The 13,667-nt window shown below is 53.1% G+C and overlaps 1 protein-coding gene across 1 annotated transcript in view; it reads left to right on the plus strand.

Annotated features, from left to right (window-relative positions):
- The window catches only part of PPL (periplakin), a 43,923-nt gene that overhangs the window by 19,767 nt on the left and 10,489 nt on the right, over positions 1–13,667 (plus strand). Inside the window, exons 2-12 of the mRNA XM_060078096.1 lie at positions 984–1,083; positions 5,815–5,969; positions 6,632–6,752; positions 7,347–7,472; positions 7,562–7,603; positions 9,018–9,179; positions 9,269–9,376; positions 10,311–10,406; positions 11,658–11,780; positions 11,876–12,022; positions 12,658–12,809. Of these exons, the coding sequence (XP_059934079.1) occupies positions 984–1,083; positions 5,815–5,969; positions 6,632–6,752; positions 7,347–7,472; positions 7,562–7,603; positions 9,018–9,179; positions 9,269–9,376; positions 10,311–10,406; positions 11,658–11,780; positions 11,876–12,022; positions 12,658–12,809 (1,332 nt within the window). The remainder of the gene's footprint in view (positions 1–983; positions 1,084–5,814; positions 5,970–6,631; positions 6,753–7,346; positions 7,473–7,561; positions 7,604–9,017; positions 9,180–9,268; positions 9,377–10,310; positions 10,407–11,657; positions 11,781–11,875; positions 12,023–12,657; positions 12,810–13,667) is intronic.

Below are 13,667 nucleotides of genomic sequence, written 5' to 3' on the forward strand. Positions count from 1 at the left end.
AGGGCAACGCTCAGTTTCAACGTGTGCAGGCGGCCGAGTGTCTGGCTAGAGCTTAATGCCATCCTTTTATTTCCGTGGAATTTATTTTGGTGGTTACCTCCATTGATGGCAAGGACTTCTGGTTTTATGTTTGCAATGGGAAGAGCAAGTTCCCTTTTTTAGTAAATTTGTTTAAATATAAAGAGTGAGCAGATTAAAAGTATCAGGTATTTAATAATGCTGCTTACACAAAAACTTGTGCCTGAATGTTCATAGCAGCCTGATCCGTAATGACCAAAAGATGGAAACAACCCAAATGTCTATCAGTGGATGACTGGATATGTAAAATGTGGGATATTCAAGCTGTGGAGTATTATGCAGCCATAAAAAGGAATGAAGCACTGACACATGCTGTAACATGGATGACCCTCAAAAATATTGTTAAGTGAAAGAAGTTAGACATGAAAGGCCTCGCTCGTATTGTATGATTCAATTTCTATGAAATGTCCAGAATAGGCAAATCCATAGAGACAGAAAGTGGATTCGTGGTTGCCAGGAGCTGTAGGGCGGGATGGTGAGGAGTGAGTACTAAAGGATGCGGGGTTTCTTTTTGGGGGTGATGAAAACATTCTGGAACTACATAGTGATGATGGTTATACAACCTTGTGAATACACTAAAAACCACTGAATTATACACTTTAACAGGGTGAATTTTACATCTCAGTAGAAAATGTGGAAAAACAGGGTAAGTGTGCTCTGCCAACATGGTAAAATAGAAACGTTAGAGTGATGGCCAGAGCGAGGGCTGATTCCCTGCCAGGTGCTGCCTCTTTTCTGTGCCTTTAGTGACGTTGCCCTGGGGGGACAGCCAAGCTCCATCTGAGGCTCACTGGACAGCTCCTGCTCTGAGCCTGGGGCTGGGGACAGCCTGGGAGGCTGGGTGCTGGTGGGGACCCGGCCCTTGCCCTCTGGCCCTCAGCCTACCTCGCTTCTTCCGCCTGCAGCATCTCTAACAAGGAGCTGTCAGAGCTGATTGAGCAGCTGCAGAAGAATGCTGACCAGGTGGAGAGGAACATCGTGGACACGGAGGCCAAGCTGCAGAGCGTGAGTGCCCCATCTCCCACCCCAGTGCCCCCTGTGCCACCAGCCCTGCTCAGGACCAGGGGCTTGTCTGACCCCGTGGTTCTCACCTGGGCGTGATTCTGCCCCCAGGGGACATGTGGTCACATCTGGAGACATTTTTAGCCGTCACAACTTGGGAAGTGCAGTGGGCGGGTATCTAGTGGTGGAGTCCAGGGATGCTGCTATACACCCTACAGTGCACAGAACGGCCCGGTACACAGAATGATCCATTCGCAGATGTCCAAGTGCCCAGGTGGAGATGCAGTGAAGAGGAACTTCATTATTGCTGGTAGTACCAGCTCCTCCACCCCGGGTACTAAGTTGCTGCAGCTTATGGGCCCCATCTGGAGGAGAACCATAGACTCAGAATCCAGGCTCTGGTTAGGATCCCAGCTTTGCCACTTACTGTGTGACCTTGAGCAAGTCACCTTACCTCTCTGTTCATGTGATTCCCTCTGAACGGATAAGAGCGATTGTCCCCACCTGCCGGGCTGCTGTAAGGATTTGATGAGATTATGCAGCTGCAGTGCAGGGTTCACTATTATTGTTGACATCATCAGCCTTACTTCTCCTACCCTCGCCACTACTCAGATGCAGGCTGGGCAGATCACTTTCCCTCTCTGTGCCTCAGTTTCCTCTCCTGTAACATGGGGATAACAACCGACCTGAGCCCAAAGGTTCTCCTGGGGATCCTGCACCGTGGGCCGCACCGGAGCCGTGCTCACTCTTGTGAGCTGCTAAGATGACCCCCTCCTCTCTGAACCCTCCACAGCCCAGTGTGGTTGAGTTTATACGTTTTTTTGTAGCTGGAGAAACTGAGGTTCAGAGAGGGCCAGGGCGGACTATGTCAGTGACAGAGCTGACGCCAGAGGCATCCCACAGGTGGGCTTGCCAGACTTAGCAAATAAAAATATAGGGTAGGGCTTCCCTGGTGGCGCAGTGGTTGAGAGTCCGCCTGCCGATGCAGGGGACACGGGTTCGTGCCCCGGTCCGGGAAGATACCACATACCACGGAGCGGCTGGGCCCGTGAGCCATGGCCGCTGAGCTTGCGCGTCCGGAGCCTGTGCTCCGCAACGGGAGAGGCCACAACAGTGAGAGGCCTGCATACCGCAAAAAAAAAAAAAAAAAAAAAAAAAAAAAAAAAAAAAAAAAAAATATATATATATATATATATATATATATATATATATATATATATATATATATAGGGTATCCAGTTAAGTTTGAATTTTAGAACACAAAATTTTTTTGTGTGTAAGTATATCCCATGCACTACTTGGGATATTATAAAATTATCCATTGTTTGTCTGAAATTTGAATTTAATTGGGCATCTGTATTTCATCTGCATTCCAGGCATGACTAAGAGGCGGGTCCAGAGGAGTGGGTGGCTGAGGGTGGACAGGTCATGAGGGAGGTCAAGGTCCGGCCGGCCCCACTGCTGTCCCCAGGCCCAGACGTGGCTGCCACTCCTCTGAGAGCCAAGGGATCCACCCCCCTGAGGGCCAGTCCCCTGAGACCTGAGGGACAGGGGTGGGCTGGGGATGGCACAGCTGGGGGGGTGAGAAGTGGGGGCATGGGGAGAGTGGGGCAGGAAAGGCAAGAGGGTCCCCCCTCCCCCAGGGTCCCCCCTCCCCTCTCTCATTCCTTTCCTGCCTCCACCTCCCACCTTTCTTTCCAGCCTCAGCCGGCCCTGCCAGCATCCTTCCCTCTGGCCATGCCCTTGCCCTGGTACCCAGCCCCTCTCTGTGACTGCCGTGGTGGCGTGTGCTTTCCTAAATGAAAACAGCTTTTTGGAGTGTGTCCTTTTTCCTCCTAATAAAAGTAATATGTGTTCATTACAAACATTTCAGGACCGATAAACAAGTATAACGAAGCAAATTAAGATGGCGTAGAATTCCACCACCAGAGAGAACGATCATCCATTAACCTTCTGGTGTATCTGTGACCTTTTCTTGTGTGTGTGCGTGTGTGTGAATAGCATCCAGCTGGCTCATTGTATTTGCTTAGAGTAATGACTCAAAGTAACAAGGATGCTTTAGGGAGATAATTTTGAACTATTTTCTTCTCATTCAAATGAACAAACTTAAGAAACCACGCTTTGAAGACTGCATGGGCTAATCTTTCTGTCTTTTCTCTTCCTTCCTTCCTTCCTTTTTTTGGAAGAAAACATCATTATTGATTTTACTACCCAAACGTTCTCTTGAACTTTCCTATTTTTTTATGGAAGTGAGATCCACATAAGATAAAATTAACCACGTAAAGTGTACAATTCCGTGGCATTTTGTACATTTACGATGTTGTGTGACCACTGCCTCTATCTGGTTCCAAGGCACTTTCATCGCCCCAAAGGGAAACTCCATGCCCGTCAGCAGTCACTCCCCATCCCCCTCCCCACAGCCCCTGACAACCACTAATCTGCTTTCTGTCTCTTTGGATATACTTATCCTGGATATTTCATATAAACAGAACCATACAGCATGTGACCTTTTGTGTCTCTCCCAATTTTTAAATGCCAGAAAAGTTGGAAGAATTGGAGAACATCCATATCCTCACCACATCTCCTGGATTTGTACCAGTAACATCTCCTGGATTTGCTTTATCCCTCATCTGTCCATCAGTGTGTGTGTCATTTACAAGATATGTCAGTCCCTATGATTTTTTTTTTTACTTTAAAAAACTTGTCTATGGAAAGTGTCCAAATTTTAAGAGCTCACCCTTGTGAGTTTTTGCATCAGTAGGTACCCATGAAACCATCACTCAGGTCAAGATAGAGGACATTTCCCGAAAGGTCCCAAGGGACCTTCCCAATCAATATCCCCCAGAGGTAACCACTGTGCTGACCTCTGTTCCCATTGATCAGTCTTGTCCAACTGTTGACTGTCGAACACCCACATGGCATCTCTCCACTAGATGTTCTTTCTTGTCTCGGCTGGAGAGGGCTTGCGTTCCCACAGAGCACCTGCACCTGTGTGAATTAGGAAATGATTAATTTACTTCCTCCTTTTGCAAAATTAATCTTTGACACTCTAACTGCCCAGCAGAGCTTCAGATCAGCTGGTGATGGTGGAGCTGATAAAATTCCACCCAAGCCAAGAACCATGACATTTTGTTGCAACTTTTTAACTCGCCAGACCCACCCATGGTGGGGCGATGGCCCAGCGCCATTGGACTTCTGCCACGTGGACCTCACCCCCAAGCCCCTCAGGGCGCTGGGCCCACTTGCTGCTCAGCCCTCCCACCCCAGGAAAGACCTGGAAGAACGGGCTGGATACCTTCTCTTCCTCCGAGAGGAAGTTGAGTCATTTGACACCGTACCAGGCACCACATCACTTCTGTTCACTTCTTTTTCCTTTTGTCATTTCTTCCTTTTTCTTTTTTAACATCTTTATTGAGGCATGTTTTACAGATCAGAAAAATGCACCCTGTTTAAACGTACAGTGCAATGATTTCTAGTAACATCACCAAGTGGTGCAGTCATTTCTATAGGTTGGTTTCAGGACTTTTTCATCCCTTCGTAAGATCTCCTGTGTCCACTGACTGCAGATTCCCACTCCCATCCAGCCCTTGGCAGCCACTCATCTACTTTCTGCCTGTGGATTAGCTGACACGGGGCAGTTCCCATAAATCAGTCCCGTGCAGCGTGGCCTTCCGGGTCCGGCTCCTCTCACTTGCATGGTTTCGAGGCTCGTCCCTGATGAGCCCGCGTCTGTGCTCCCACCTTCTTGCCGCCGAGGGAAAGTCCTTGGGTCACTTGGATGCCTCTTCTGAAGCAGGGGTTTCTCTTACTCCCATTGCAGAGATGGGGATGCCGAGACCTAGCGAGGGGAGGGGACTGGCCTCGCGAGTTCCCCCATGTGACCCCCGTCCAGTCTCTGACTCATCCCCGCTGGGCCTGGGGTCCCCCGGGCCTGGCACAGTGCCCAGCCACGCTCCCTGAAAGTCCACTAAGTGGATTAATGGGCCGTGTTCAGAAACCTGCTGTACCCGCTGCCCGTTCATTGTTCTTCCCTAAATAAGCAGAGACCCTGGACTCATCAGCGACTTATCGATTGTACCTCCCAGATGCCCACCCACTTTGTTCATTCTCGCCCTTTCACTGGTGACACCCCAGTGTGGGCCACCCTCAGCTCTCACCCGGGCCCTGTCACAACCCCTGATTGTGCTCCCCGCTTGTACCCTGTTCCCTGCAGAGCCCCTGGAGGAATTGCCTTTAAGGATAGGTGGGGCCCCGTCTCCCACTTCCTCCCCCGTCCCTCCTTCCAGCCTCAATCACAGCCATCCTTTTCTCCCACAGGACCTTTGCACAGACTATTGCCTCTGCCTAGAACACTCTTCTCTTTCTTCCTTCCTTCTTAGCCTGTGTCACCACCTCAGAGGGGCCTCACTGACCCCCAGAGCTCAAGCAGGTCCCCCATGTTCCACCTCTTCTGTGTTTCCTTGGTAAACACCAACTTGTAGGAACTTGCAGTCACCTTTGTGAGGTTTATCTGTGACTTGCCTTTCTGGGGGTCTTTCTCTCCCCTGGGCTGGGGCCCTGTCTCTTTGTGCACAGCTGTGTCTCGAGCCGGCCACAGCAGGCACTTGAGCAGAGGCTGGGCAGGGCTGGGGGAGGCCATCGCTCGCCCCTCTCCTCCCGTCCCTCCCATCCCAGCTGTGCCCACTGAGTCCCTGCCCACTCTCTCTCCCCGCCCCTTTCTTGTGACTCTCACAGGACCTGGCCCGGCTGCAGGAGGGCCGGCAGCCGGAGTACCGGGACTCGGCCCTGCAGAAGGTTTCAGACTCAGAGAAGCTGCTGTATGTGCTGGAGGCGGACGCAGCCATCGCCAAGCACATGAAGCACCCCCAGGGGGACATGATCGCCGAGGAGTAGGTTCCCTCCGCTTCGGGTCCTGAGGGACCTGCTTGGGGCCAGGGCAGGGGGGCTGCAGCCACTCAGCATTCAGGAACCCGAGTTGGGGTTTGTTGAGGGTTAACTGGATGCCAGCACGAGCCAAACACCTTATGTTATCCTCACGACAACCCACTTTGCAGTTGGGGAAACTGAGGCTTGGAGCGCTGGTGTCTCCTGTCCTGGTCAGAGTGTGACCACAGCCCCCTGACCTCCAAGCCTGTGAACACATTCTCTCCTGCCTAATGCCCAGCTGGCTTCCCGAGCGCCTGGCTCTCGCCTCAGCTTAGATGTGGACAAAGCACTCTCACTGTCACGGCCCCCACCACGCTGTAGCCCTGCTGGATGGTGGGCTCCAGAGAGCAGCAGATCTGCCTGTTTCTTCTGGAACCTCCTGTGGTTCTGGGCACACAGTAGGGCTCTCAGGAAACATTGGTGGGGGAAGGTAGAATGAAGGAAAGTGGACAGGAGCAGGGTGGGAGTGATTGCCTGGACCCAAGGCCACAGTCACCCTGTCCTACCAGGCCACTGAGCAGAAAGCTGAGGCCAGGGGCTGGGGTGGGAGGCCCCCACCTCGTGGCATGGGCAGTGCACCCGCCAACCAGCCCCGCTAACCAGGGTGGCCACTCTCCCCACTCAGCATCTGTCAGCTGAAGGAGCGTGTGACCAACCTCCGCGGGAAACACAAGCAGGTCTACAACCTGGCAGTGAAGGAGGTGGACCCGCAGGTCAACTGGGAGGCGCTGGTGGAGGAAAAGCTGGTATGGCCTGGGGTTCAGCTGGGGTGGGGCTGTGTGTGGACCGGGGGGACCCCTACCATTGAACGGGCACCACAGTCATGCCAGGGAGGGAGTTGTGTTCCCGGTGTTTCCTGATGTTTGTGTCAATGAGATGAGCAAGGCTCAGAGAGGTGCAGTGCCTAGCTCAGGGTCACACAGCAGAAGTGGTGGAGATTGGGACCCTCCCGGGCTCGTTGGAGTCCTGGCAGGCTGGGGGCAGTGGCCAGATTTCTGGCCGGCCACTGCCCTTCCTGTGCCCTCACCAGCCCATCTCCACCATGGAGAAGCCCGGGCACTGGGTGACCCCAAGCAAGTGACTCCCCCGGCTGAGCCTCTGTTTCCCCATCTGTGAAATGGAAACAGTAACCGTGAGGGCCTCTGAGGTTGCTGTGAGATTAAATGAGATGGGATGTGACAGCCTCTCTCTGCATCCCTCCGGGGCCACTTCACTCACTCCTTGGCCGGCACCATGAGGAGGAGAGCTGAGGCTCCCGGGGTATGGGGTACTGGGTGGGCTGCGAGTCCTGAGTCCCTGGCCCACCCCCATGCGTGTTGTCCCTCTTACCGCCCGGCCAGGACAAGCTGAGCAGCCAGAGCTTCGGGTCGGACCTGCCTCTGGTGGACCACCAGGTGGAGCAGCACAACATCTTCCACAATGAAGTCAAGGCCATCAGGCCCCACCTGACCAAGGACGGGGGCAAGGTATGTGCACAGGGGTGGAGGGGGCCCCGGGGAGGAGGGGCTCCCACCTGCACTCCCGCCCTAACCCATGCCCTCGACTCCGTCCTCAGGAGCAGAACAGCGAACTCCAGGCCAAGTACCAGAAACTGCTGGTGAGACGCCCCCGGGAACGGGATGGGAGGGGATGGGAAGCCGGGCGATGGGGACAGAAGTGTGTGCAGTAAACACTTCAAACAGGACGGAGGGGTATGAAGTGGGAAGAGGCAGTACCCCGAGCCCCTACCTGAGAGGCGCCCCTGTTTGCCCTGTGCTCGTGGAAAACCCCAAGAGACCCCATGGATACAGTTCATCTTACTATTTGCTTCCTAATTCTTTATTGAGCACCTACTGTGTGCCAGATACAATGCCACGTGCTTAATAAACAGAAGTTTTTCTATTTCCTTTTTCAAAACCTTTAAAGAATATTTTCTTTTTTTTAAATTAATTAATTAATTTATTTTTATTTTTGGCTACATTGGGTCTTCGTTTCTGTGCGAGGGCTTTCTCTAGTTGTGGCAAGCGGGGGCCACTCTTCATCGCGGTGCACGGGCCTCTCACTATCGTGGCCTCTCTCGTTGCGGAGCACAGGCTCCAGACGCGCAGGCTCAGTAGTTGTGGTTCACGGGCCCAGCTGCTCTGCGGCATGTGGGATCTTCCCAGACCAGAGCTCGAACCCGTGACCCCTGCATTAGCAGGCAGACTCTCAACCACTGCGCCACCAGGGAAGCCCCAAGAATGTCTTCTTTTTAAAACTGCACAAGTGATGCATAAATGTTGTGGACATTACAGACACTCGTTATGGACGTTACAGACGCCTCAGACATGAGAATGCAGAGGCGGTGATAGTATAGCGAGTAGGAGGCTCTGGAGCTGGGCTGCCTCCACCCCTTTTGGTGGGGAAACCTTAAGCACAAGCTGCTGAGCCTCTGGGAGCCTCAGTTTCCTCATCTGTAAAACAGTCACTTCCAGTCCCTGGCTCATAGGATGCTTTGAGGATTGCATGGGTTGATGTTGGAGAAGTCCTTAGCACAGTCCTGGCACGTGGTGGGCCCCACACATGTGTTCACTACTGTTCTCATTTGCAGAGTGGAATGCAGACATCCCTCCTCCTTCCCCTCCTCCTTGCCCTGTGGTAGTTGGCTACGATCCCCCTAGCACCATGACATGTTAAAGAAAAAAGTGGAAGTGTAGCTGCTGATGTTTATTGAGCACTGACTGTATGCCAGGGTTGGTGCCCTTTGAGATCAGTGCTGTCGTTAGTCCCATTTTGCAGACGAGTAAACTAACGTTCCACAAACATGTCAATTCTGTGAGGGTTTTGTCTGTTTTGCTCACTGCTGTATCCACAGGGCCTGGAGCAGTGCCCAGCACTTAGTAGATTCTCAGAAAACATTTGCTGAACGAATGAAGGGGTTTTGGGGTGGGGGTGGGGGTCAGGTGACTTATCCAAGGGAGTGCAGTGGAGCAGGAGGCGTGGAGGGAGGCTCTTGCCAGCAAGGCCACAGCCCTGTCCTTGCCCGCCCACAGGCGGAGTCTCAGGCACGGCAGCAGCACCTGAGCTCACTGCAGGACTACATGCAGCGCTGCACCAATGAGCTGTACTGGCTGGACCAGCAGGCCCAGAGCCGCATGCAGTACGACTGGAGCGACTGCAACCTCGACTACCCCAGTCGCCGGCGCCAGTACGAGGTGGGCACTAGGCTCTGGGGGTGCGGGCCAGGGGGCTGGGAAGGAGCACAGTGGCTGGTCAATGAGCCCTTCCACTGCCCCTGCTGCAGAATTTCATCAACCGGAACCTGGAGGCCAAAGAGGAGAGAATTAACAAGCTGCACAACGAGGGTGACCAGCTACTTGCCGCCAAGCACCCCGGAAGGAACTCCATTGAGGTACGTGAGCCCCGGGAAGGGACGCCTCCTCCAGGCTGCCCTCCGGGTGGCCTCTGCTCTGGGCTGCCTACACTCAGGCAGGCCCCAAGGTGGGTGTCTTGAGTCCATCTGTCTGCCTCTCCATTTTGCTGCCTCCTCTTGCTCTGTCTGACCCTGCGTCCTCTCATTATCTCGATGCCCTGCCCTCAGTCCCTGGACTTCTGAACCCCATGTGGTGCCCGTATTAGTTTCCTATTGCTGCTGTAACAAATGACCACAGACTTGGTGGCTTTAAACAAAGGAAAGTTATTCTCATAGTTCTGAAGGCCAGAAATTCAAAATCAAGGTTTTGGCAGGCTTGTTTCCTCTGAGGTCTCTAGGGGAGAATCCTTCCTCATCTCTCCTTGCTTCTGGTAGTTGCTGGCAATCCTTGGCATTCCTTGGTTTGGAGCTGCATCACTCCTGTATCTGCCTCTGTGTCTTCACATGGCCTTCTCACCTGTGTGTCATCTCCTCTTCTTATGAGGACACCAGTCATTGGATTTCAGGCCCACCCTAAATCCAGAATGATTTCATCTTGAGATCCTTAACCAATTATATCTGCAAAGACCCTATTTCCAAATAAAGTCACATTCTGAGCTCTGGTGGACCTGAATTTGGGGAGTACCTTTGTGAGATTTTTTTAAAAGTACCACTTTGTCTGGGCAGACACAGCCCCTACTTGTCCCTTGTGCAGTGTACAACCTGAGCACCCGTACACAGCAGCCCTGCTTGGCACCTCAACACGTTCCCCTCATTCCTCCTCCCACCCCTGGGCAGGAGGTGGCTGGGAGCCACACACACGCAGAGGCCAGTTACCCCCTCCTCTATCCTTTCCTGGTCTGGAATCCTGCCATCCCTCCCTTCGTGTCCCCGGTGCTTGGCCAGCAGCAATCTGCCTCCTTTCTCCGGGCAGGCTCACATGGAGGCTGTGCATGCAGACTGGAAGGAGTACCTGAACCTGCTCATCTGTGAGGAGAGCCATCTGAAGTACATGGAAGAATACCACCAGGTACCTGCCAGCCCAGGGCCCCATTGGTGGGAGCACCCAGTGCCTGCTGGGCTCACTCATGGCCTCAGTGCTACTTCCTCCAGGAGCCTTGCAGGGCTGCCTGCCCAGGCCTCCCAGTACCTACACTTCTGATGACGTGGGCGTGCCCCAAGCTTGCTGGGCCCTTGTCTGCCTTTCCTGGGGGCTGGGGCTGGAGAGTCTGACTCACCAGGATAGTGTAGGCACAGGAGTAGGTGTGTGGAGTTTTAATTTTGGTAAAATATATTTAATGTGAAATTTGCCATTTTAGGCATTTTTAAGTGTACAATCCAGTGCATTCATTACATTCACAATGTTGTGCAACCATTGTCACTGTCTTTCCAAAACTTTTTCATCACCCCAAATAGGGATTCTATACCCAGTGGACAATCACTCCCCATTCCAACCCCTGGTAACCTCTCATCTACTTTCTGTCTCTTTGGATTTGCCTATTTTAGATATTTCATAGAAGTGGAATCACATGCTATGTGGCCTTTTGTATCTGGCTCTTTCACTGAACATAATGTTTTCAAGGTTCATCATGTTGTAGCATGAACCAGAAACTTCATTCCTTTTCATGGCCGAATAATATTCCATTGTATGCATGGACCATGTTGTGTTTATCCATTCACCTGTTGATGGATGCGGCATTGTTTCCACAGGAATGTGTGTTTTTAACAAGAGAGCTGCACATGATTCTTATGAGTAGGTGGTTTGGGGACACTTGAACTCAGACGATACTATTGTAACTAACTCCTGGTTCAGTGTCAGCCCTTCTAGGCTATGAGCTTCACAGGGATCCCAAAGTCATGTTCATAGCTGCAGCCCAGGGGACAGCTGACAATGAATGATTCCAGAGCTAATGGGCAAGAAAGTTTTCTAGAACCAAGTGGGGAGGCTTATCTTCCATGTACTAAGACTTAGAATAAGTCAGAGTGTCCCTAGCACAAAGAGAAGAGTGGAATAGAGAAGAACCCTAAGCTTACTGGTGTATACACATGTCATAGGGGTGGCATTGCATGGATTGGTGGGAAGGGACCTGGTTTCTCCCTGTGAAGCCCCCCAGGAAGCTGGGCTGGGGAGGGTTGTGGGTGTCCCCAGATGGCAGAGCCCATGGATTCAGGGTGAGTGGGAGGCCCAGCCCCACCTGTGACTTTAAAGTCACAGCCAGGATTAGCCCCAGGTGTCCTAGCACTGTCCTGTCCATGACAGGGCCCCCCTGGTCTCCTCTAGTTCCACAAAGACGTGAAGGATGCCCAGGAGCTGCTGCGCAAGGTGGACTCAGACCTGAACCAGAAATACAGCCCCGACTTCAAAGACCAATACCAGATTGAGTTGATGCTGAGGGAGCTGGACGTGAGTGATGCCTGAGCAGGCCCCTCCCCAGCTCCTTGCCTGCTGACCAGGGAAGGCTGCGTGATCTCACCTGGGCACTTCCCCCCCATGTTTAGGACCAGGAGAAGGCTCTGGACAAGTACGAGCATGAGGTGCGGGGCCTGCAGAAGCGAGGGCAGCAGGTGGTACCCCTCAAGTACCGCCGGGAGACGCCATTCAAGCCCATCCCCGTGGAGGCGCTCTGTGACTTTGAGAGTGACCAGGTGAGCGCCTGCCTGGTGCTCCAGGTGCCCCAGGCAGACTGGGCCCAGATCTGCCCCTTCTCGTGTCACTGAAAGGCCTTAGGAGTGACATGGCTGGATGCAGGGTCTCAAATATTTCAGGAGCCTGTGTTCATCTCCATCATGGGGTCCTCTCTGCCAATGCCCCTGCATCACCCCACCTGCTACCCTGGCCTGTTCTGTCCTACCAGCTTAGTGGCCCCAGTCATTCCAGCAGAAGTCCCAGGGAAGGTTCTCATTGGCCCACTCTGAGTCATGTGTCTAGCCTAAACCAATCACTGTGGCCAGGGATGCCATTCTCTCATTGGCCAGACCTGAGTCACATGTCCACCCCCAGAAGTCAGGGAATGGAGGGATGAGAACACATGGGCTGGGAGTGCATGGGGGCTCCCCAAAGGGAAATCCAGGTGGGTGCTAGGCTGGCAGACCCAACACATGTTCTCTTGGTGCTGGCCCCTCTCAACTCTCTATGATGGAACCTCTTGGGGAGGATCTGAGAAACAGGTTAAGACTCCCCAGGTCCCAGAGTTAGGGGTGGGGCTGAGATGGTGATTGGGCGCCTGGCCACCAGGTGGGACAGGTCTCTCCATGTGTTCTGACTGGCCTGTCCCCACCAGGGCCTAATCTCTCGGGGCTACAGCTACACCCTGCAGAGGAACAACGGGGAGAGCTGGGACCTCACGGACAGCGCAGGGAATGAGCTGACTGCCCCGGCTGTCTGCTTCATGATCCCTCCCACCGACCCCGAGGCCCTGGCTCTGGCTGACAGGTACAGGGGCAAAGAAAGGAGCCAGTGTGGACTGGCCGCACCCCCTGGGCCCCTCAGGCCACGTTCACAGCCCTGGGCACCCCAACTCAACCTCAGGGTGCCACTAACATCCCCACACCTGCACCCCTTGGAGGCTCAAGTGGGACAGCAGCAGATCCTGTTGGCTGAGCTGACTTGTGAACCTCTGGCTCTGGGCACACATCAGGGAGTGGTTTTTCTGCAAGGGCCTCTGGGCCTTTGTACATACTGCTCCCTCTACCTGCACACCAACCCGCCACCTGTTGGCTCAGGCCTCTTGCTTTGAAGACCCAGCCTGGGGGTCACCTCTTCTGTGAAGCCTTCCCTGACTGCCCCCTCATCGTCCACCCTGGCTCCAGGAAAAGGGCTGCCGCCTCTTTCTCAAGCACCTTCTCCCACTGCTCCTGCTGCTCTCATTAGGGTGCTTTGTGTCTGTGTCAGTCTCATTGGGCAGGGGCTCCTTGAGACTTACTATTTTCAGGGCCTTGTTCAGTACCTTGTGCAAAGCAAGTACCCAAGAACTCTTCGTTGAATGAGTGATTCAAGGAATTCCTTCATTTATTCATTCAGCAAATATGTATTGAGCACCTACTGTGTACTGTTCCCTCAGGGGTAACATCTTGGTGGGGAAAACAAATGAGCAAACAAGATTATTTTACAGATTTATTTATTTGTTTTTATTTTTGACTGTATTAGGTCTTTGTTGCTGTGCGCGGGCTTTCTCTAGTTGTGGCGAGTGGGGGCTACTCTTTGTTATGGTGCGTGGGCTTCTCGTCGTGGCTTCTCTTGTTGCAGAGCACGGGCTCTAGGCCCGCGGGCTTCAGTAGTTGTGGCACATGG

The sequence above is a fragment of the Mesoplodon densirostris genome, chromosome 16, assembly GCF_025265405.1.
Source record: "Mesoplodon densirostris isolate mMesDen1 chromosome 16, mMesDen1 primary haplotype, whole genome shotgun sequence".
NCBI lineage: Eukaryota > Metazoa > Chordata > Mammalia > Artiodactyla > Ziphiidae > Mesoplodon > Mesoplodon densirostris.